The sequence below is a fragment of the Heteronotia binoei genome, chromosome 13, assembly GCF_032191835.1.
Source record: "Heteronotia binoei isolate CCM8104 ecotype False Entrance Well chromosome 13, APGP_CSIRO_Hbin_v1, whole genome shotgun sequence".
In the NCBI taxonomy this organism is placed as follows: Eukaryota; Metazoa; Chordata; class Lepidosauria; order Squamata; family Gekkonidae; genus Heteronotia; species Heteronotia binoei.
Genome location: NC_083235.1, coordinates 4,061,393 through 4,084,964, shown reverse-complemented (window position 1 = coordinate 4,084,964; position 23,572 = coordinate 4,061,393). Strand labels below are relative to the sequence as shown.

Below are 23,572 nucleotides of genomic sequence, written 5' to 3'. Positions count from 1 at the left end.
TGGCCCTTTCCCCCAGTCTTATACTTAGGCCTTACTATGCTGAAATGAATAAAGAGCTTATGATTCGCTACCACCTCGCCTCTTACATGTATGGAACCCACTATATTATAATGTGATACCTTTTGTTGCACAAATTCTGAAATTTCCTTCTTTTAAAACAAATCTAAATGGGCTTCCTTTGACCAGAGTAACTTGTATGGGGAACCTCCCTGGCCTGATCCAGCAGGGCTCTTCTGATGTTGTTCTCAGGTGAAGGTCTCAGCATCTTTGCCTTGTGGTTGGCTCTCCAGAGGAACTGCCTGCCCACTGTGTGAAACAGGAGGCTGGACTAGATGGACCCTCCCTGGTCTGATCCAGCAGGGCTCTTGTGATGTTCTTCTCAGGGGAAGGCCTCGGCCTCTCTGCCCTGTTGTTGGCCCTCCAGAGGAACTGGCTGGCCACTGTGTGAGACAGGAGGCTGGACTAGATGGACCCTCCCTGGTCTGATCCAGCAGGGCTCTTCTGATGTTCTTCTCAGGGGAAGGCCTCAGCCTCCCTGCCCTGTTGTTGGCCCTCCAGAGGAACTGGGTGGCCACTGTGTGAGACGGGAGGCTGGACTAAATGGACCCTCCCTGGTCTGACCCAGCAGGTCCCTTCTGATGTTCTTCTCAGGGGAGGGCCTCGGCCTCTCTTCCCTGTTGTTGGCCCTCCAGAGGAACTGGTCGGCCACTGTGTGAGACAGGAGGCTGGACTAGATGGACCCTCCCTGGTCTGATCCAGCAGGGCTCGTTTTCGGCTCTTTTGGTCATTAGCTGCCCAAAGCCCATCATATGAACATGACTAGCCGCCTTGCCGATGTGGGGATTCAAGGATCTGCCTTGCAGTGGCTGACCTCTTTTCTCCAAGATCGGGGACAAAGGGTGGTGATAGGGGAGGAAGCATCCCAGAGGCACTCTCTTAATTGTGGGGTGCCGCAGGGAGCGGTCCTATCCCCGATGCTATTTAATATCTATATGCGCCCCCTTGCCCAGATTGTCAGGAGGTATGGACTGGGTTGCCATCAATATGCGGATGACACCCAGCTCTATCTATTGATGGGTGGCCAGTCTGACTGTACCCTGGAAAATCTAGACCTGGCATTACAAGCCGTGGCTTCTTGGCTCAGACTGAGTCGGCTGAAACTGAATCCGACGAAGACGGAGGTTCTCGACCTGGGTCGGGGCGGTCCGGGGAGAGAGATCCAGCTGCCGGCCCTTGACGGGGTACCACTGATACTGGTCCCTAAGGTCAAGAGCTTAGGCGTGCTTCTTGAGTCCTCCCTTACAATGGAGGCTCAGGTGGCAGCCACCGTTAGATCTGCCTTTTTCCATCTTCGGCAAGCGCGGCAGCTGGCCCCTTACCTGGAGCGCAACGACTTAGCGACGGTAATCCATGCTACGGTCACCTCAAGAATAGATCACTGTAATGCTCTCTACATGGGGCTACCCTTGACACTAACCCGGAGACTGCAACTGGTGCAGAATGCTGCGGCACGGCTGTTAATGGGGCTGCCGCGACGGGAGCACATTCAGCCAGTGCTGAGAGAGCTGCACTGGTTGCCTGTTGTGTTCCGAGTTCGCTTCAAGGTGTTGGTATTAACCTTTAAAGCCCACTATGGTCAGGGACCTGCCTATCTACGGGACCGCCTTTCCCCATATATCCCCCAGAGAGCACTGCGATCAGGGACAAAAAATCTGCTGTCTGCCCCTGGCCCAAAGGAAGCCAGGCTATGCGCAACAAGATCCAGGGCTTTTTCGGTGGCAGCACCAGAACACCCTCCCAGAAGCTATAAGGGCCCTGCGGGATTTGTCTGCGTTCCGCAGGGCCTGTAAGACCGAATTGTTTAAACAGGCTTTTGCGGTCTAATTGAAAAAGGGCTGCCGCCGGACATCCTACAGAATGCTGGCGATCATAGTTGAGAACTCAATACCGCCTACACTGGACTGAAATAGCGCTATAGAATGGTTTTAAAGTTGTTATGTAAATTATGGTTTTATATGTTTTATTGGACTGATTGTTTTATAATGTTGTAAGCCGCCCTGAGTCCGCTTGCGGAAAGGGCGGGATATAAATGGAAAGTAATAAATAAATAAATAATAAATAAATAAATATTGTTCCGTGCTTCCCAGTTGTTTCATTTTGTAACTGTATTACAACGAACGCACCACATTAAGATATTGCAATGAGCCGTGTTAGTACCTTAATGTATTATTCCTTCCTTTGATCAGCTAGAGCAGAAAGCAAGATCCCACCCAAAAGGAGACCCCAAACCTCTTTGAGCTTTGGGACAATTTTGGAGTTTTTGAATTGGGGCTGAGCAACGGGAACAAAGTGTCCAAGACGGAAGCAGGGACCTCAATATGTGGGGCAGCAACGGCGAGCCGTCCTTTGCAAGTTTCCATCTTCAGTCGTTTGTTTGTGCAAAGAGGAGGTGGGACGTTGTTGGGGGCTACCTCCCCTCTGCTCCCCCTCCCACTCTCAAGTCTAGTCTTGCATGTTAATGCGCACCTGGAAAGGACAGGTAAGTGATGGACGCTGTTTGTCACCTTTGCTATGCTGATAGGGAGGGAAAGGTTATCTCCGAGAAGCTCGTACGGTAGACGGAAGTCTCCCTGCCAATGTCCAAAAAGGTCTCCATCCCCGGCTCACTGATAATTGGGTCGATAACATGGAAGGCTGTCCTATCTCACACTTCAGGGGGCTATAAAGGAGTGAGGCACCCTGTGCAAGAAGCAAACAGGTAGATCTGAGCTGTGGCCAGCGTTTGTGCTCCCGTCCCGCCTATGTGCCCAGCCATGCACAAACTCCTCCTGATGCTGGCCCTCGGGGCACTGTGGTCCGAGATGAGGCCAGGCAGCGAAGCCAGGACAGCTCCCTACGGCGTGAAGCTGTGCGGCCGGGAGTTCATCCGTGCTGTCATTTTTACCTGTGGAGGATCCCGGTGGAGACGGGCAGGTGAGCAGCGGGATCTGCGGCGGGAGGAAGGGTGGGGCATCGGCTGGTTAGGAAGGAAGTGGCCACGGGGCATAGTGTTTAGTGCAGGGGTGTTGATCTCATTTGTTATGGGGGCCGGATCTGACATGATAGAGACCTTGTTGGGCCGGGCCATGTCTGGCTGGGCCGTGTGCGTACCCATTTAAGGTTAGGTAGCAGAGATACAAACTTTATAAAGGACACAGACAAACATAATTAAAGATTTTTTTAAAAAAAGAAAATAACATCTGATGAGATCAGTGTGACGCGATGGTTAAAAAGGAAAATGCAATTTTGGGCTGTATCAACAGAAGTCGAGTGTCCAGATCGCGTGATGTGATGGTATCGCTTTACTCTGCTCTGGTCAGACGTCACCTGGAGTCTTGTGTTCAGTTTTGGGCACCACATTTTAAGAAGGATCTAGGCAAGCTGGAACGGGTCCAGAGGAGGGTGACGAAGATGGTGAGGGGTCTGGAGACTAAGTCCTATGAGGAAAGGTTGAAAGAGCTGGGGATGTTTAGAAGAAGATATTGGATTTATATCCCGCCCTCCACTCTGAAGAGTCTCAGAGCGGCTCACAGTCTCCTTTACCTTCCTCCCCCACCCTGTGAGGTGGGTGGGGCTGAGAGGGCTCTCACAGCAGCTGCCCTTTTAAGGACAACCTCTGCCAGAGCTATGGCTGACCCAAGGCCATGCTAGCAGCTGCAAGTGGAGGACTGGGGAATCAAACCCAGTTCTCCCAGAAAAGAGTCCACACACTTAACCACTACACCAAACTGGCTCTCCCTGGAGAGGAGGCGGCTGAGAGCTGATAGGATCACCATATTCAAGTACTTGAAGGGCTGTCATCTAGAATTGTTTTCTGTGGCCCCAGAAGGTAGGACCAGAACCAATGGGTTGAATTTAAATCAAAAGAGTTTCTGACTCAACATTAGGAAGAACTTCCTGACCATTAGAGCAGTTCCTCAGTGGAACAGGCTTCCTCCTTGGGAGGTGGTGGGCTCTCCTTCCTTGGAGGTTTTTACACAGAGGCTAGATTGCCGTCTGACAGCCATGAAGATCCTGTGAATTTAGGGGGAGGTGTTTGTGAGTTTAGACTGGTTCCTCAGTGGATCAGGCTTCCTCCTCGGGAGGTGGTGGGCTCTCCTTCCTTGGAGGTTTTTACACAGAGGCTAGATGGCTGTCTGACAGCGATGAAGATCCTGTGAATTTAGGGGAGGTGTTTGTGAGTTTAGAGCGGTTCCTCAGTGGAACAGGCTTCCTCCTCGGGAGGTGGTGGGCTCTCCTTCCTTGGAGGTTTTTACACAGAGGCTAGATGGCCATCTGACAGCAATGAGGATCCTGTGAATTTAGGGGGAGGTATTTGTGAGTTTAGAGCGGTTCCTCAGTGGAACAGGCTTCCTCCTCGGGAGGTGGTGGGCTCTCCTTCCTTGGAGGTTTTTCAACAGAGGCTAGATGAGCATCTGACATCGATGAAGATCCTGTGAATTTAGGGGGAGGTGTTTGTGAGTTTGGTTCCTCAGTGGATCAGGCTTCCTCCTCGGGAGGTGGTGGGCTCTGCTTCCTTGGAGGTTTTTCAACAGAGGCTAGATGGCCATCTGACAGCCATGAAGATCCTGTGAATTTAGGGGGAGGTGTTTGTGAGTTTAGAGCGGTTCCTCAGTGGATCAGGCTTCCTCCTTGGGAGGTGGTGGGCTCTCCTTCCTTGGAGGTTTTTACACAGAGGCTAGATGGCCGTCTGACAGCCATGAAGACCCTGTGAATTTAGGGGGAGGTGTTTGTGAGTTTCTTGCATTGTCCAGGGGGTTGGACTAGACGACCCTGCAGGGTCCCTTCCAACTCTATGCTTCTTTGGTGGTCTCCCATCTAAGGAGTAATCAGGGCTAGGCCTGCTGAGCTACCAACATCTGATGATATCAGGCTAGACCAAGCAGGTCAGGATAGAGGCAAAGGTGGTTTGCCCTGCCCTTCCTCTGCATAGCAACCCTGGGCTTCCTTCATGGTCTCCCATCCAGACCTGCTTAGCTTCTAACATCTGATGAGATCAGGCTAGTCTAAGTAGGGTTGCCAGTTCAAGAAATATGTGGGGACTTTGGGGGTGGAGGCAGGAGACATTGGGGTGGAGGAGCAAGGTTGGGACAAGCATAATTGAACTCCAAATGGAGTTCTGGCCAGGGCTTTTTTGGTAGGAAAAAGCCAGCAGGAACTCATTTGCGTATTAGGCCACACCCCCTGATGTCACCATGTGGGGCTTTTTTGGTTGAGAAAAAAGCTCAGAAGGAATTCATTTGCCTATCAAGCCACACCCCCTAATTCCAAGCCAGCCAGAAACTGCATTCCTGTGCGTTCCTGCTCAAAAAAAGCCCTGTTCTGGCCACGCATTTAAAGGAACCACACACCTTCCCTCCATTGTAAATAATGAAGGATAGGGGCATCTTCATATGGTCTCATAGAATTGGACCCCCTGGTCCAATCTTTTTGAAACTTGGAGGGTGCTTTGAGAAGCACCACCAGATACTATGCTGCAAATTTGGTGTCTCTACCTCAAAAAAACAGCCGCTCCAGAGCCCTAGATAACCATGGATCAATTCTCCATTATACTCTGTGGGAACCGGTCTTCCTAGGGAATAATGGAGTGCCCAGCAGACATTTCCCTCCCCTCCCCCGCTTTCTAATGACCCTGAAGTGGGGGAGGGCCTCCAAACTGGGGGATCCCCTGACCCTACCTGGGGATTGGCGACCCTTAGTCTAAGCCAGGCAGGTCAGGGAAGAGCCAAACAAGGGTGGTTTGCCATTCATTACCTTTGTGTAGCAGCCCTAGGCTTCCTTGGTGGTTTCCTTGGTGGTTGACCTAGGCCAGGGAGGTCAAGGCAGAGGCAAAGGGGTGGAGAGTTCCAGGCCCCACCTGGAGGCCGTGTAAGCAAAAAAGAGAATCACGGCAAACCGGAATGAAATAGTAAAGAGCAAAGGAAAGGAAAGGTCCCCTGTGCGAGCACCAGTCGTTTCCGACTCTGGGGTGATGTTGCTTTCACAATGTTTTCATGGCAGACTTTTTACGGGGTGGTCTGCCCTTGCCTTCCCCAGTCATCTGCAAGCTGGGTCCTCATTTGACCAGCCTCGGAAGGATGGAAGGCTAAGTCAACCTCAAGCCAGCTACCTGACAACCCAACTTCCACCAGGGATCGAACTCAGGTCGTGAGCGGAGCTTAGGACTGCCGTACTGCAGCTTTAACACTCTGCGTCACTTGGCTCTTAGTAAAGAGCAAAAGCTACCGTCAAATCCAGCCTCTATACAAATAATACAAAATTAGTCCAAATGAAAGAAATAGTTGATATGTTAATTTTAGACAAGACTTTTTGTAGCATATAAGGAACGGTAGCACCAGAACACCAGTCCCTCTTTGTCTCACAACGCGAAGTTGTAGCTTCCTTCGGAACGTTCCGATGAAATATAGTAATGTTCAACCCGTTCAGAGTCTTTAAAGATGCGCAGCCCGTAATTCGTCAGGCTGTACAGCCAGTCAGTCCACAATGCGACAGGTTTGTAGTAATTTTTCCTGTTTGCTTTTAGCTTAAATTAAATGTTATTATTATTAGCTTCTTCAAGCTCTACATACACAATTTCAGTCATGGGTAAGAACGCCAACGATTTTGCTCGATACTTCCAGATTATCTATTGAGCAAACTGGTTGGCGTTCTTACTCATGACTGAAATTGTGCATGTAGAGCTTGAAGAAGTTGAAAGCGAAACAGGAAAAATTACTACAAACCTGTCGCATCGCGGACTGACTGACTGGCTGCACAGCCTGACGAATTATGGGCTGAGCATCTTTAAAGACTCTGAACGGGCTGAACATTATTCAATTTCACCAGAACATTCCCAAGGAAGCTACAACTTCATGTTGTGAGACAGAGGGGCCGGTGTTGTGGTAATACCATTACATATACTCTACAAAAAGTCTTATACTTGTCTAAAATTAATATATGAACTATTTCTTTCATCTGGACTAATTTTGTATAATCTGTATAGAGGCCATGCTGAGAATTATTAGGAAGGAAATTGAAAACAAATCAGCCAGTATCATAATGCCCCTGTATAAATCGATGGTGCGGTCTCATTTGGAATACTGCGTACAATTCTGGTCACTGCACCTCAAAAAGGATATTATAGCATTGGAAAAAGTCCAGAAAAGGGCAACTAAAATGATTAAAGGTTTGTAACACTTTCCCTATGAAGAAAAGTTAAAACGCTTGGGGCTCTTTAGCTTGGAGAACCGTCGACTGCGGGGTGACATGAAAGAGGTTGACAAGATTATGCATGGGATGGAGAAAGTAGAGAAAAGTCCTTTTCTCCCTTTCTCACAATACAAGAACTTGTGGGCATTCAATGAAATTGCTGAGCAGTCAGGTTAAAACGGATAAAAGGAGGCACTTCTTCACCCAGAGGGTGATTAACATGTGGAATTCACTGCCACAGGAGGTGGTGGTGGATACAAGCATAGCCCCCTTTAAGAGGGGATTGGATAAAAATATGGAGCAGAGGTCCATCAGTGGCTATTAGCCACAGAATATATATATATATATACACACACACACACATATTGGCCACTGTGTGACACAGTGTTGGACTGGATGGGCCTTTGGCCTGATCCAACATGGCTTCTCTTATGTTCTTATGTGTGACACAGTGTCACGAGCTGGGGCCAGGCCAGGCGAAGTCCAGGGGCAGTCCAAGGTCTGTAGCTCGGTAGCAAGGAAGGTCCAAAGCGCCAAAACCGAATCACCGTCCAGGTATCGCAGGTCAGAGGTTCAGAAGCCGAAGTCAGGGGGTCCAGAAGCCGAAGTGGATGCTAGAACGTCAAGTAAGTGACTAGTTGCTTCCACAAAGCCTTCTCTCAAAGCCCACAGCTATATAGCCCTCTGCTGTCTGTTGCCCATTTGGGCTAATTGCTGACTCAGCCAGGATCCTGCTGAGTCTCAAGCACCCTCACTCCTAGAAGGGCCAGAATCCTTTCAAAACTCAGGGCTCAGGGAGCGTCTTGCTCGTGAGCGTGCCGCCCTCCTCCGATCCCTGAGGTCCTGACGAAGGCGGTCACGCACACGAGCCACCCGAGAGGGCAAGGCAGGGGGGCTTGGATCTTCTCCAGCAGGAGGCAGGGGCACTGGTGCAGGTGGCAGGGGCACAGTTTCTTCTGCAGGCTCGGCTTCTTCTGCAGGGCCCCCAGCACCCATGACACAGAGTGCTGGACTGGAGGGGCCTTTGGCCTGATCGAACATGGCTTCTCTTATGTTCTTATGTCTGAGGCAGTGATGCTCTGTCTTCTTGGTGCTTGGGAGGGGCAACAGGGTGAGGGCTTCTGGTGTCCTGGCCCCTCTGATGGACCTCCTGATGGCACCTGAGGTTTTTTTTGGCCACTGTGTGACAGACTGGAAGGGTCTGATCCAACATGGCTTATCTTCTGTTCTTATGTAGGCTGGATTTTACGGTAGCTTTTGCTCTTTACTATTTCATTCCCACCTGGAGGCCAGCCAGCAAGCCTAACCCAGACCCCCACCAGCCCCTCCAGTTTGCCGAGTCCCACAAGTTGCTCCCACGTTTCCGTGTTGGTGTCTCACTGCAGGAGAACTCAGCGGCCTCCCCGGAAGTGACTCCACCGAAGCCTTTGTCGCCACGTCTTCCTCCAGCGAATGGGACTCCATCCGCGTCCCCCCGAAGGACCCATCCGATTATTTTGGGAGCTGGAGGAGCCACGGCCCCTTGGAAGAAAGCTGGGCCTCGGAGCGTGGCGCTCGCGACGTCATGGCCGGCCTCAGCAACGCCTGCTGCAAATGGGGGTGCAGCAAGAGTGAAATCAGCTCTCTGTGCTAAGGGGCAGAGGGCACCCTCGTGCGGGTATCTGTGTGTCTGACGAAAAGGGAGACGTTTTGAAAATATCCAGGGGTGGAATTCTAGCAGGAGCTCCTTTGCTTATTAGGCCACACCCGCTGTGATGTAACCTATCCTCCAAGAGCTTACAAGAAAGAGCCTTGTAAGCTCTTGGAGGATTGGCTACATCAGGGAGGTGTGGCCTAATATGCAAAGGAGGCTCCTGCTAGAATTTCGCCCCTGGAAATATCCATGAGCTTAGACCAGCCCCAAATGGTTTCCACTGGTGCCAGGGCACCCACCAACGCCTTCCCTGGCACCCCCCAGTGTTTTTAGAAAGTGGGTGGGACCAGGTCAGGTACATGATTGGCCACCGGGTATCCAATTGGTTGTTAGATTGCACACCCTATATAATGGCTGTGATCGCACACCCTAAATAATGCCTTTCCCATCCAGTCTCGATTGATACATTTCCAGATCAGCATCGCCCTATTTCTCGTTGTTAATTTCATGGTTGCTCATAGGTCGAGTTTCTTTAATCTAATATCTGCGTCACCTTCCCAGTTTTGCCTAATAAGGTTATAAAAGTTGGGAGGCTATTTGGTGTTAAAAAGTCTATATTTATAGTTGATGACATTTTTCCAGATCGAAATCTTTCGTAGGCCCGATTTAACTCGAATTGCTGCAGACGCCAACGGTGCACTCCCCAACTGGATCGTGCCTGTTCACATCATAATATCCGGTTGGAAAGTGTACGGGAAGTGGATTGAAAGGGCATTATTTAGTGTGTGCAACTGCAGTCTTCTGTCCCCAGGTATCTTTTTTTTTTTTTGTTAACCTACTTTTCTTCCCTGAACTTAGAATCTCAGAATTACAGAGCTGGAAGGGTCCTCCAGGGTCCTGTAGTCCAACCCCTTGCACAATGCAGGAAATTCACAAATGTCTCCCCCCCAAAAAAGCTCCACCTCCTGCAGTCACCATTTTGTGGTTGGCTCCCCCCCCCCCTTTTGGCAGCCATTCTGTGGCTGTACTCACCACACGGGGTCAGAATTTCAAAATTTCCCACAGGCTCAAAAGGTTTGTGGACCCTTCTCTTAGACCATCATACACTATAATGTATGCATTGTGGGCCGTGAACTTACTTATGCGACATCCGTTCTAGTCACAGAGGTGGCAAGAGATTCCCAAGGATCCCAGCAACCTGTTGGCTGCAAAGAGAGCCAGTTTGGTGTAGTGCTTGAGTGCATGGACTCTTATCTGGGAGAACTGGGTTTGATTCCCCACTCCTCCACTTGCACCTGCTGGAGAGACCTTGGGCCTGTCACAAGTTCTCTCAGAGCAGTTTTGCTCAAGAGCAGTTTCTGTCAGAGCGCTCTCAGCCCCACCAACCGCACAGGGTGTCTGTTGTGGGGAGGGAAAGGGAAAGGAAATTATAAGCCGTTCGGATACTCTTTTGGGAAGTGAGGGGCAGGGTACTATTCAGTCTCTTCTTCTTCCACCTCCTCCTCTTCGTCTCCTTCTTCCTCTTCTTTTCCCTCCTCTTCTTCCTCCTCTTCTTCTTCCTCTTCTTCAAAAGACACAGGATGGATTTTGTCCCAGTCTCCTGAACCAGGATTTCTACTACAGTCCAGTCCTTTCCAAACCATGAAATTGGAACCCGCCCACAAACAGCATTTTTCTCTGGCAGTGTTCTAGCCACCCAAAGGGGTCCTAGTGTGATACTGAGGGCCTCCTGATAGGGTTGCCAGCTCTAGGTTGGGAAATACCTGGAGATTTGGGGGGTGGAGCCTGATGAGGGTGGGGTTGGGGAGGGGAGGGACTTCAGGGGAGTCTAATATTATAGAGCCCCCCCTCCAAAGCAGCCATTTTTTCCAAGGGAACTGATCTCTGTCCACTGGAGATTGGTTGCAATAGCCGGAGATCTCCAGGTGTCACCTGGAGGCTGGCATCCCTGCTAGTTTGGTGTAGTGAGCTAGAGAGATAGTTTGGTGTAGTGGTTAAGTGTGCGGACTCTTATCTGGGAGAACCTGGTTTGATTCCCCACTCCTCCACTTGCAGCTGCTGGAATGGCCTTGGGTCAGCCATAGCTCTCGCAGAGTTGTCTTTGAAAGGGTAGCTGCTGTGAGAGCCCTCTCAGCCCCACCCACCTCACAAGGTGTCGTTATGGGGGGAGAAGACATAGGAGATTGTAAGCCGCTCTGAGTCTCTGATTCAGGGAGAAGGGCGGGGTATAAACCTGCTATTCTTCTTCTCCTTGGGTGATCCTGAGGAAGGAAAAAGGGAAAGACAAACCCAGCCCTAAAACATACCGGCACTGATTGAAGGGTCACACTAACTTAAAGAGAAATATTATCAACTATTTATTTTTATGGTGGACCCAGTGGCAAAGATTGAAAGATTTCAAAACAAACGGTCTGAAGATCAGGTGTCAAAGAACATCGACAGGAGCTTGAAATGAGCTTTAGCCGTTTTACATACAGAGTTGATCATTTTGCATACCAAGTTGATGAATACCTAGTTGATGGGAGGGACGGTGGCTCAGTGGTAGAGCATCTGCTTGGTAAGTGGAAGGTCCCAGGTTCAATCCCCGGCATCTCCAACTAAAAAGGGTCCAGGCAAGTAGGTGTGAAAAACCTCAGCTTGAGACCCTGTAGAGCCACTACCAGTCTGAGTAGACAAGACTGACTTTGATGGACCAAGGGTCTGATTCAGTATAAGGCAGCTTCATATGTTCATATATGTTCAATATATCAAATGACCAAATAGGACCCTCTAAGCTGAGTTTGTGTGAACTGGCTCATAGTTTTTTAGCCTCTGGCTCACACTTTTTTTTGTCTTTGCTCTGGAAGAATGGCCGCAGAGCAAACTAATTAATGCACTAGCACAGGGGTGGCCAACGGTAGCTCTCCAGATGTTTTTTGCCTACAACTTCCCATCAGCCCCAGACAGTGGCCATGCTGGCTGGGGCTGATGGGAGTTGTAGGCTAAAAAGCATATGAGCTAGCTCACACTAACTCAGCTTTGAGGGAACACTGAATAGTGTGTTTCGGCCTCTAGGGCTTTCCTCAGTGGTCCCTAATACTATGCTAAAAAATGCAAGAGATCATATAATATTTATCTTTTAGTTAGCTTGACCCTTTGGACGGCAACAGAGAGGACCAAAAGTTGATGCGTGTATGTGTGTGTTCCTCACCTATTATTTTGTGCACAGATGTCTCCGGGCTTTGCGCTGGCATGGCCAACGATAGTCCTTCAGTTGCTGCCACTGTGTTATTTTTGGGGACTGGAAATATGTCAAAATCTGAAATAAAAACTATGGAAGAAACAGTCGGAGTGTTGTTGGATCTGAGCTCTACAGGGATTTGAGGGCCCGGCGTAGAGCGGATTTCTCATCAAACGCTGATGGGGTTGTCGGCCCAAGACTGAGAAATTCCTGGGGGTTAGGGGGCGGAGCCTAGGGTGGGAGTGGCTGGAGACGGGAGGGATCCTGATGGGGTAAAATGCCATAGAGTCCCCCCTCCAAAGCAGACATTTCCTCCAGGGGATAAAAATATAAATTCAACAGGTTCCGATGTGTAAATATGGAACAATACAACCAACACCGGAAATATACTTATTATCGCACCAAAGTGTGTACAAATGTATATATTTAGTGACAAAGACTTAACAACATTTAAACATACAGCAATACTTCCAGAATAGCAACTGGTTACAAAACGCAATCACTGAAAAAGTCTAACAGTGCAAAAACCCACATAACTCCATATATGGGGCAAAGCCCGCTTCCTGTACATGTCTCTATGTCCTGTTGTCTTCCGTGCTGCTACCAAGGAATCAAAAAAATTCACTGGAGAGAGTAAGGGGACCATATTCCTAAGTCAAATTAGAGTTTCGTTTCTTGTCCCCTTGTCCACCTGATCTCTCCACAACCATCGTTCCACGGGGCCACAGAGAAATACTTTTGTTTTTGGATTAACTCTTTTTTTTCCCGGGGGGCAGATCAGGTTGGTAACCCCACATTGGTAAGCTAGAAATGGCAGAGCAGAACATTCTGCATGTGAATTTGGGTGTTCTTCCTCTGCGGAACCATGTGAGAAACTGCTAGAGGTGCTGCAGATAAGGCATTTCTCCTGATGGTTTTGCATTTTTACCTACACATAGGAAAAAACATGAATATCACTGTAAGCTTGCCCCAAAAGCTTCTTCCAGAGAAAAATCTGCAGGGAAGGAAAATGCTTGGGGTTCTTTAGTTTGGAGAAATGCCGACTGAGGGGTGATGTGATATAGGTTTCCAAGATTATGCATGGGATAGAGAAGGTAGAGAAAGAAGTACTTTTCTACCATTTCTCACAATATGAGAACTCGTGGACATTCAATTAAATTGCTGAGCAGTCGGGTTAGAATGGATAAAAGGAAGTACTTCACCCAAAGGGTGATTAACATATGGAATTCACTGCCACAGGAGGTGGTGACTAAAAGCATAGATAGCTTCACGAGGGGATTGGATCAACATCTGGAGCAGAGGTCCATCAGTGACAATTAGCCACAGCATATTGTTGGAACTCTCTGTCTGGGGCAGTGATGATCTGTATTCTTGGTGCTCGGCAGGGGCAACAGTGGGAGGGCTTCTAGTGTCCTGGCCCCACTGGTGGACCTCCTGATGGCACCTGGGGTTTTTTGGCCGCTGTGTGACACAGGGTGTTGGACTGGATGGGCTATTGGACTGATCCTACATGGCTTCTCTTTTTTTTTTTTTGTTAAATTTAAACACATTTATTACACCCAAGTGAAAACACAAATACAACAGGTAAAAATACAGATACATACAATACATATAATACATCTACATACACATTCCATACATCCTCCAAATAAATCCAAACTCCCTCCACCCCACAAGCATACTCCCAGGCATCCCGGGTACGAACAGAGATTTATATATGGTATTTGTAATATTTCTATTGTTCCAATATTAGTCCTTTACTTTTTACCCAACAATATATTGGTTCCCAAGTCTCTTTACATTTTTGTAGATTACCTTCACGGAGTCTTGTAGTCATTAAGTCTAACTCCACAGCTTCCATAAGTTTAACAATAAATTCTTCCCTAGAAGGGATTTGAGCCGTCTTCCAGTATTTAGCAAATAATATTCTTGCCACAGTAACAATATACATTAATACCTTAATCGTTTTAGGTGGGAAATCCTCTCTACAAATATTCAAAAGAAACAGCTCTGGAGAATGGTGTAATTTAATTTTTAAAATTTTCTGTGTCCAAATATTAATTGACACCCAGTATTTTTTAGCAAACTCACAATTCCACCAAATATGGAATAATGATCCTTTAGTCTTTTTACATTTCCAACATTTGTTGGAGTAGTTTGGATATATTTTCGCTAGGCGGTCTGGTGTTAAGTACCAACGGTAGATCATTTTGTACAGATTTTCCTTAAACAAAGCCGGCGTAATTAGTTTTACATTTCGCTTCCATATTTTCTCCCAATCATCCAAACTAATATTAAACCCAAAATCTCCCAACCATTTTATCCAAGATTCTTTAACTACCTCCCCCAACATTTTCTCTCGTAATAGCCATTCGTAAATTTTTGAAATTAATTTCTGATCTGTCAGGATAATTTGGTCAAAATCGTTAAGTTTCTTAGGAAAGCCTCTTTCTTTATCCTTTTGATAACTTGCTTGTACTTGACATTTCAGCCACCAGTCCAATTGGGCCATTTCTTCCGCTTCTCTTATGTTCTTATATGACACAGAGTGTTGGACTGGAGGGGCCATTGGGCCGATCCAACATGGCTTCTCTTATGTTATTCTGTGACACAGAGTGTTGGACTGGATGGGCCATTGGGCCGATCCAACATGGCTTCTCTTACGTTTTTATGTGACACAGTGTTGGACTGGAGGGGCCATTGGCCTGATCCAACATGGCTTCTCTTATGTTCTTATGTGACACAGAGTGTTAGACTGGATGGGCCATTGGCCTGATTCAACATGGCTTCTCTTATGTTCTTATGTGACACAGAGTGTTGGACTGGATGGGCCATTGGCCTGATCCAACAGGGCTTCTGTGACACAGAGTGTTGGACTGGAGGGGCCACTGGCCTGATCCAACATGGCTTCTCTTATGTTCTTATGTGACACAGAGTGTTGGGCTGGAGGGGCCATTGGCCTGATCCAACATGGCTTCTCTTATGTTCTTAGGAGCTTTCGGGAGTCACTGCTCGCTTCTCCAGATACCAAAGTGCCAGAGTCCAGGAGCAGCTGAAAGACTAACGGAATCTGTGGCAGGGGGAGGAGCTTTTGGGAGTCCCTGCCTCACTTGCCTTCCCACAAACATGGTTAGTTTTTAAGGTGCTCCTGGACTCTGGTTCTGGACCCTAAGCCTTGTGTTCTTGCAGTGTTCATCCAGCCAGTGTCGTCCAGAGCGTCGTGCCAGGATGTGGGAGACCCTAATTCGAATCTCCACACACTGGGGGACTTTGGGCCGCTGCCACTCCTAGCCTGCCGTACTTTTATATGAAGATGTCGTGAGAGTAAACAGGAGAAGAGGGAGAGGACGACACAGCTGGATTAACAATTAGGCCAAGTAGGTACTGGCCTATGGGCCCCCGCGCCTTTAGGGGCTCCGGGCTGGATTCCCCCCCCCACCGGCGGTTTCCCCCCTGCTTGCAGCCCTTCCAACCTGCACACACAGCCAGCAACTGAGCCGCTCTTTGCCCGACTTGCCTGGTGTGGCCGCTGCTGGCATCGTCGGCAAGTTTGCCTCTCTCTGTCTCTCCCCCGCAGCTTTGCCAAAGGGGCCTTTGAGAAGGTGCCTGCAGGCTGCAGCGGGGTGGGCACTCAGTCGTGGGGTGGGCACTCAGACTCTGAGATTTGGACTGCCTAGGGGCCTCCATAGGGTTTAGTCCGGCACTGAGGACATAAGCTTCTTTGCATCCCCCGTGGAGAGAAAAATGGGATACAATGCATGAACTAAAAGCAGGGCCTTTTTTTCGAGCAGGAACGCACAGGAATGCAATTCTGGTTGGCTTGGTGTCAGTGGGTGTGGCCTAATATGCAAATGAGTCCCTGCCGGGCTTTTCCCACAAAAGGAAAAGGAAAGGTCCCCTGTGCAAGAACCAGTCGTTTCCGACTCTGGGGTGACATTGCTTTCACAATGTTTTCACGGCAGATTTTTTATGGGATGGTTTGCCATTGCCTTCCCCAGTCATCTACGCTTTCCCCTCAGCAAACTAGCTACAAAAAGCGCTGTGTAAAAGAATGGTGACATCAGGGGATGTGGCCTAACATGCAAATGAGTTCCTGCTGGGCATTTTCTACAAGAAAAGCCCTGACTAAAATAAGTTTTAAAACCACTAGGTTAACCCCACCCCCACCGCTTTTACAGAACCCTCTTGCCTCCCTGAGATCAAAGGTTGCCAACTCCAGACTGGGAAATTCCTGGAGATTTGGGGGGATGACTCCCGGAGTTTGGTAAGGGGAAGGAAATCGGCAGGGTGTAATGCGCTAGAATCCGCCCTCCAAAGCAGCTGTTTCCTTCAGGGAAACAAATCCCTGTAGTCTGGAGATCAAGTGCAATTCCGGGAGATCTCCAGGCCCCACCTGGAGATTGGCAACGTTAAGAGGCGACAGAGTCCAAAGCAAAGAAACATCATGCTATAGCAGGGCATAACGCCATAGAGCACGGGTGGCCAAACTTGCTTAGTGCAAAAGCCACATAGAGTGTAAACATCAGATGTTTGAGAGTTGAGCCTATGAGGCAGGCAGGAAACTAGATGGCAGGAGGGAGGGATAGAAAGAAAGCAACTTTAACTTTAAATGCATTATCCAAGCCGCCAGTCGGCTTGGCTGGGCGAAGTGGTTTAAAGACAGAAATGCCTCCTCCAAGCTGGCTTCAAGAGCCACACAATATGTGCGAAAGAACCGTATGTGGCCCCTGAGCCGCAGTTTGGCCACCCCTGCCATAGAGAGTCCACCCCCCTGCCCCCCACCCCAGTGCAGAACAGCCACCTCTTCCAGAAGAACCGCTCTCTGCAGTCCAGAGAGCGGCTGCAATTCCGGGAGATCGTCAGGCCCCGCCTGGAGGTTGGCAACGCGGCGCCCGCCGCCCGTCCTCCGGACACGTGTTGGCAAGGCGGCGGGTCTCGTGGAGAGGGAGGCGCCCGCCCTGCGCTCTGACTCAGCGCCGGCTCATTGGGGCGGGGCGGGCGCCGAGTTGAGGACCCAGCGGCAGGGCCTCCTCGGGCGCCACCCATTTCGCCCCGGGTGGGCAGGTCACTGGGCGGGCTGCGGACGCCGGAGAAGAAGAGCCGGAGGCTGGGGCAGGCGGCGGGCGAGGCTCGGATGGCCGACTGGGCGGCGCGGGTGCGCGTCTGAAAGCGGCCTCCAGGCCTCCCGGGCTGGGTGAGTGAGCGAGCGAGCGAGCGAGCGGCATTGTGGCGGCCAGCGCCAGCCCCGCGCCGGGGAGGCTGCTTTTTAAGGCGTTGGCAGCATGGAGGAGTGGTTCCAGCAGTGGACGAGGCGCTGGGTAGGGTTGCCAGGTCGAGTTCAAGAGATAGCTGGGGACGGTGGGAGTGGAGCCAGGAGACTTTGGGGGTGGAGGCAGGAGACTTTGGGGACAGAGCCAGGAGCAAGGGCGTGACAAGCACAATTGCACTCCAAAGGGAGTTCTGGCTATCCCATTGAAAGGGACCGCACCCCTTTTAAATGCCTTCTCTTCCTTTGGAAAAAACGAAGGATAGGGGCACATGGAATTGGACCCCCTGGGCCAATCCTTTCGAAACTTGGAGGGTGTTTTGAGGAGAGGCATCGGATGCTATGCTGAAAATTTGGTGCCTCTACCTCAAAAAAACAAGCCCCCTTCCCCCCGAGCCCCAGATACCCGCAGATCAATTCCCCATTATCCCCTATGGAAATCGGTCTCCATAGGGAATAATGGAGTGCCCAGCAGACATTTCCCTCCCCCTTCTAATGATCATGAAGAGGGGGGGAGACCTCCAAACCTGGGGAATCCCCTGCACCCACCTGGGGATTGTGCAACCAACAAAGAGCAAAGCGGATAGTGGAGCAGCGTTACAAAAACCTCCACGAAAACCAGCCTCCAAAGGCAATAATAAGCAATATACTTCAATAAATGCTACAGAGTTATTTCGAGCAATAAATACTCCAGGAATAATACATAAGGAACATTCAAGGAAAGGAAAAGAAAGGTCCCCTGCGCAAGCACCAATCATTGCCGACTCTGGGGTGACGTTGCTTTCACAATGTTTTCACGGCGGACTTTTGACAGAATGGTTTGCCATTGCCTTCCCCAGTCCTCTACGCTTTGCCCCCAGCAAGCTGGGTCCTCATTTTACCGACCTCGGAAGGATGGAAGGTTGAGTCAACTTTGGGCCGGCTACCTGAACCCAGCTTCCTCTGGAATCGAACTCAGGTCGTGAGTTCAAACCTGTTAGGGTTTATATATACGATTAGCAGAGTAACGTGGAGCGAACCACAAATAACAGCCAGGCACATGGTTTAGCTTAAGAATAAAAGTAGTTTACTTTACTAATGAGGAAAGGGTATGACTGGGATTTCTAGAAAACAAAGAAGGATTCAGTATCCTATCTGGCTTCTAGGCTACTTCTCGACTCTCTCGAGTCCTAACTACCAAATGTTTTCCCCTAGACCACCACCCAAATATATGGATTAGCCTATTAGGGCTCTCCCTCAATGGTCACTGTGCCTATTGACACCTAGCCTTGGCGGGAAGTAAGTGCAGACATTCTCGTTGGCTCTACCGACTCACTGGCTAAACATCAGCATGCATATACAAGCACTTAATTAACTCATGACAACAGGAAGTGAAATGGCATCAAAAACCCAACAAAGCCCATACCCAAAGTCGCTCAAAGACAAATCAATGTCCAAGATTTCTTAGCAGGGAGGTGCAGGCAGTAGCTCCAATAGTAAGGTTGTCTGCGGAGACCAGTGATCCAAAGATTTCTTCTGTACAGCAAGAGCATATTTCCAGGAAGGAAAACCACCGCCTTCCCAAGATTGCCCTGTATGGTGAACTTTCCACCGGTCATCGAAATAGAGGGGCACCAAAGAAGAGGTACAAGGACTCCTTGAAGAAATCCCTTGGCACCTGTCGCATCAACCATCACCAGTGGTCTGACCTAGCTTCAGATCGCAAAGCATGGAGGCATACCATCCACCAGGCTGTCTCTTCTTTTGAGAACGCACGCATAGCTGGTCTTGAGGACAAAAGGAGATTGAGGAAGAATCGCACTGCTACAGCACCAACCCCAAATCAGACTTTTCCCTGCAGCCACTGTGGCCGGACCTGCCTGTCCCGCATTGGTCTTGTCAGCCACCAGTGAGCCTGCAGCAGACGTGGACTACTGCACCTTTCTTAAATCTTCGTTCGCGAAGTCAAGCTGAGAGAGAGAGAGAGAGTACCTGATCCCACGTTTCACATTTGCTTCTACCAGCTGTACATAAATATAAAGAATAAACCATACATAACATATTCAGCGTAACACCCTGGGAAAACATCGAAAGCGGAATATGGACATGTGAAGCTGCCTTCTACTGAATCAGACCCCCCTGGGTCCATCAAAGTCAGTCTTGTCTACTCAGACTGGCAGCGGCTCTCCAGGGTCTCAAGCTGAGGTTTTTCACACCTGTTTGCCTGGACCCTTTTTTGAAGATGCCAGGGATTGAACCTGGGACCTTCTGCTTCCCAAGCAGATGCTCTACCACTGAGCCACCATCCCTCCCCTGCTCTCCAGGTTTTTCACACCTGTTTGCCTGGACTCTTTTTTGGAGATGCCAAGGATTGAACCTGGGACCTTCTGCTTACGAAGCAGATGCTCTACCACTGAGCCACCGTCCCTCCCCATACCTTACAAAAAGTCTTATGCAATTTATATGCCGGTGCTAGCAATCACTTTCTGTCCAGTATGCTTGTAATAGCTTCTATCCAGCATGGTCATATGTTTCTCAGAAGCCGCCCTGAGCCTGCTTCGGCGGGGAGGGCGGGATAGAAATAAAAAATTATTATTATTATTATTATTATTATTCTTTGAGTATTTCTTGCTTAAAAATATTCTTTAGCATTTATGGAAGTATATTGCTTGCTATTGCCTTTGGAGGCTGGTTTTTGTGGAGGTTTTTGGAACCTTTCTTCTTGCCCCGCCTGGGAATTGGTAAACCTAGAGCTGGGAGAGGTGGACGAGGGTTCGAATTCTTCCGTTCGTCTGCGAGGCCGGGCTTGGAATGCCAACCTCCAGGTAGGAACAGGGGGCTCCCTGAATTCCAGCTCATCTGCAAACTACAGGGATCAGTTCCCCTGGGGGAAATGTATGGGGGGAGGGGGGACTCTGTGGCGCTGTACACCCCCCTGAGGCCCCAGTTTTCCCCGGGCTTCACCTCCACATCTCCAGGTCTTTCCCAACCTATAAAGAAAGGTTAAAACGCTTGGGGCTCTTTAGCTTGGAGAAACATGGACTGAGGGGTGACAGGATCGAGGTTTCCAAGAGATGGATGCAGGCGGGCAGCCGTGTTGGCCTGAACTTGAAGCAGTAGAACAAAGCAAGAGTCAAGTGGCACCCTGAAGACCAACAAAGTTTTATTCAGAAAGTAAACTTTCCTGTGCTAGAAACACACTGCATCAGACAACAGGATGGAATGGCAAGCAAATATAGAGAAAGTGGGTAGTGAGTTAGTGTGCAGAGTCATGGAAATGTTTTCTAGCAGATTAAAAGAGTCACAACTTGGGGTCTGGCGATTGTTAGTTTGTGCTGACTGGGCTGAAACAACAACGAAGGCAATATAAGTGGGAATAGCAGATTAATGTCTATGTCATTAGGTATCCTGGGTGCGAAGTGCAATAAATAAGAGTCTGTTGTAATGAACATATGAAGCTGCCTATGTTATGTTAACTGGGCTGAAACAACAATTAAGTTGGAATAGCAGATTGATGTCTGTGTTCTAAACTCATGAAGTGCCCTGGGTGTGAAGCGCAATAAGTGAGAGTCTTGTAATGCTAGCTCGGGGTTAAAATGAGGGCATAGGTTTCTCAGAGGTTTGATTTAAACATATGACTCACATATAAAAATAATTCTGGGTTTTCTGGGTTTCCAAGATGATGCATGGGATGGAGAAAGTAGAGAAAGAAGTCCGTTTCTCCCTTTCTCAGAATACGAGAACTTGCGGGCACTCAATGAAATTGCTGAGCAGTCAGGTTCGAATGGATAAATTGAAGTCCTTCTTCACCCAAAGGGTGATTAACACGTGGAATTCACTGCCATAAGCATAGCCAGCTTCAAGAGGGGATTGGATAAGCATCTGGAGCAGAGGTCTATCAGTGGCTATGAGCCACAGCATATTATTGGAACTCTGCCTGCGGCAGGCATCCTCTGGATTCTTGGTGCTTGGGAGGGGCAGCAATGGGAGGGCTTCCGGTTTCCTGGCTCCACAGATAGACCTCCTGATGGCACCTGGTTTTTGGCCACTGTGTGACACAGAGTGTTGGACTGGATGGGCCATTGGCCTGATCCAACATGGCTTCTCTTATGTTCTTATGGACCTCCTGATGGCACCTGGTTTTTTTGGCCACTGTGTGACACGGAGTGTTGGACTGGATGGGCCATTGGCCTGATCCAAGATGGCTTCTCTTATGTTCTTATGGGCCTCCTGATGGCACCTGGGTTTTTTGCCCACTGCATGACACAGAGTGTTGGACTGGATGGGCCACTGGCCTGATCCAACATGGCTTCTCTTAGGTTCTTAACCTGGAGCTGACTAACCTCACCCCCCCGCCTCCACACACCAGTGGCTGGGAGAGGGGGAACCTGACATCCCTTACAGGCAGCTGAGAGCAGGATTCCTTGCCCACTCATTAGCCCTGCCATCTCCTGTCAGCCTGGCTATTTTGTGACCTTTTTAGCAGTGTTCAAACGCCCTCCCAGAGTCCCCCCTTTAGGAGTGTTTTTTGTAGCAGGAGCTCTTTTGCATATTAGGCCACACACCCTGATGTAGCCAATCCTCCTGGAGCTTACAAGGCTCTTTTTTGTAAGCTCTTGGAGGATTGGCTGCAGTGTGGGGGTGTGTGGCCTAATATGCAAAGGAGTTCCTGCTACAAAAAAAGCCCTGGCCCTCCAAAGTAGCCCTTTTCTCCAGGGGAAATGCCTGGCCCAGGGGTGGCCAAATTGTGGCTCGGGAGCCACAGGTGGCTCTTTGAGACATATTGTGTGGCTCTCAAAGCTCTTACTACCCCATTGGCTGACTTGGAGAAGGCGTTTCTCTCTTTAAATCACTCCTTGAAGCCAAGCCAGCCGGCAGCTTGGAGAACACATTTAAAGTTAAAGTTGCTTTCTTTCCACCTCTCCCTCTCCCCATCTATCTTCCTCTCTCCCTCCCGGCTCTCAAACATCTGGCGTTCATGCCTTGCGGCTCTCCAACATCTGACATTTATTCTATGCGGCTCTTGTATTAAGCAAGTTTGGCCGTCCGTGGTCTGGCCTCTGCCTGAGCAGCTGCACATCGCTCACAGTGGTGTGGGGGTCCCAATGTGGCCAAGAGGGATTTCTTGGGAGGGGCTGCAGGTGGATCTCCCTCTGCTGGACAAGGGGACGCTGGAGTTTCTTACAAGCAGATAAGGTTGCCAGCACCAGTTTGGGAAATTCCTGGAGACTCGGGGGTGGGGGGCAGAATCTCTGCAGGTCCTAAAGCTGTAGAAAGTCCACCAATCCCCATGGGTGCCATTTCCTCTAGGGCAGGGGTGTCGAACTAATTTGTTATGAGGGCCGGATCTGACATAAGTGAGACCTCGTTGGGCCGGGCCATGTCAGACCTATTGAAGATTAAGTAGCAGAAATATAAACTTTATAAAGGACACAGACAAACACAATTAAACACAATAAAATATTTTTTAAAAAGACTTAAAACATGCTTAGAACGTTAGCACTTGTTGGTCTTAAAGGTACTTTCTTTGCATTTCTCCCAGCTTCCATCAGGGATCGAGCTCAGGTCGTGAGCAGAGCTTAGGACTGCAGGACTGCAGCTTTAACGCTCTGCACCAATAAATATGAAATTGTCAAACATTCGCGACGTGCATTGCTGCACTTTCAAACAAACCCGACTTGCCAAGAAAACGTTTCAGAATGGGCCGCCCCCCCGTGTGGATGTCGTCTAGCCCTCAATAGTCAGTGATGGGGGGAGGGGGAGCACCAAGGCGCTTTTGGCTTCATCCTGTCTGATATCTCCCCCTTCCCCCATTGCCTGTTGTTGATGCAGGAGGCTTCGGGTACCATGAAAAGCTGCTGCTGTGCGGTTTGCCTGCTAGTTCTGGCCTTTGGACTGAATGAAGGTAAGAGTTATTGGGGCTCCCAAAGTGGGAGCACATACAGCCGGGGCTGCGTGGACTGCACTGGCTGCCAGTTACATACCGAATTCGTTACAAAGTGCTGGTTATCGCCTTTAAAGCCCTATATGGCCAAGGACCTGCCTACCTGAGGGACTGTCTCTCCCCATATGAGCCCCAGAGAGCACTGAGGTCAGCAGGGAAGAATCTACTGACTATCCCCGGACCGAAAGAGGTAAAACTACAGAGTACCCGCACTCGGGCTTTCTCTGTAGTGGCTCCACACCTATGGAACCAGCTCCCGAAAGAAATGCGGGCCCTGCGGGACTTTGAACAGTTCCGCAGGGC

General features: G+C 49.5%; 1 protein-coding gene and 1 non-coding gene across 2 annotated transcripts; one reads left to right on the top strand and one right to left on the bottom strand.

Moving 5' to 3' along the window:
- The first annotated feature begins 2,767 nt into the window (after positions 1-2,767).
- On the top strand, positions 2,768-8,866 carry RLN3 (relaxin 3). The gene is made up of 2 exons (XM_060252917.1): positions 2,768-2,973; positions 8,613-8,866. The coding sequence occupies exons 1-2, from the start codon at positions 2,802-2,804 to the stop codon at positions 8,858-8,860; spliced, it is 420 nt and encodes a 139-aa protein (XP_060108900.1). The 5' UTR covers positions 2,768-2,801; the 3' UTR covers positions 8,861-8,866.
- A 10,815-nt stretch (positions 8,867-19,681) lies between these two features.
- Positions 19,682-19,748, bottom strand: TRNAT-CGU (transfer RNA threonine (anticodon CGU)). Its single transcript has one exon. It is a non-coding gene; the product is annotated as a tRNA-Thr (tRNA).
- Between the last annotated feature and the right edge of the window lie 3,824 nt (positions 19,749-23,572).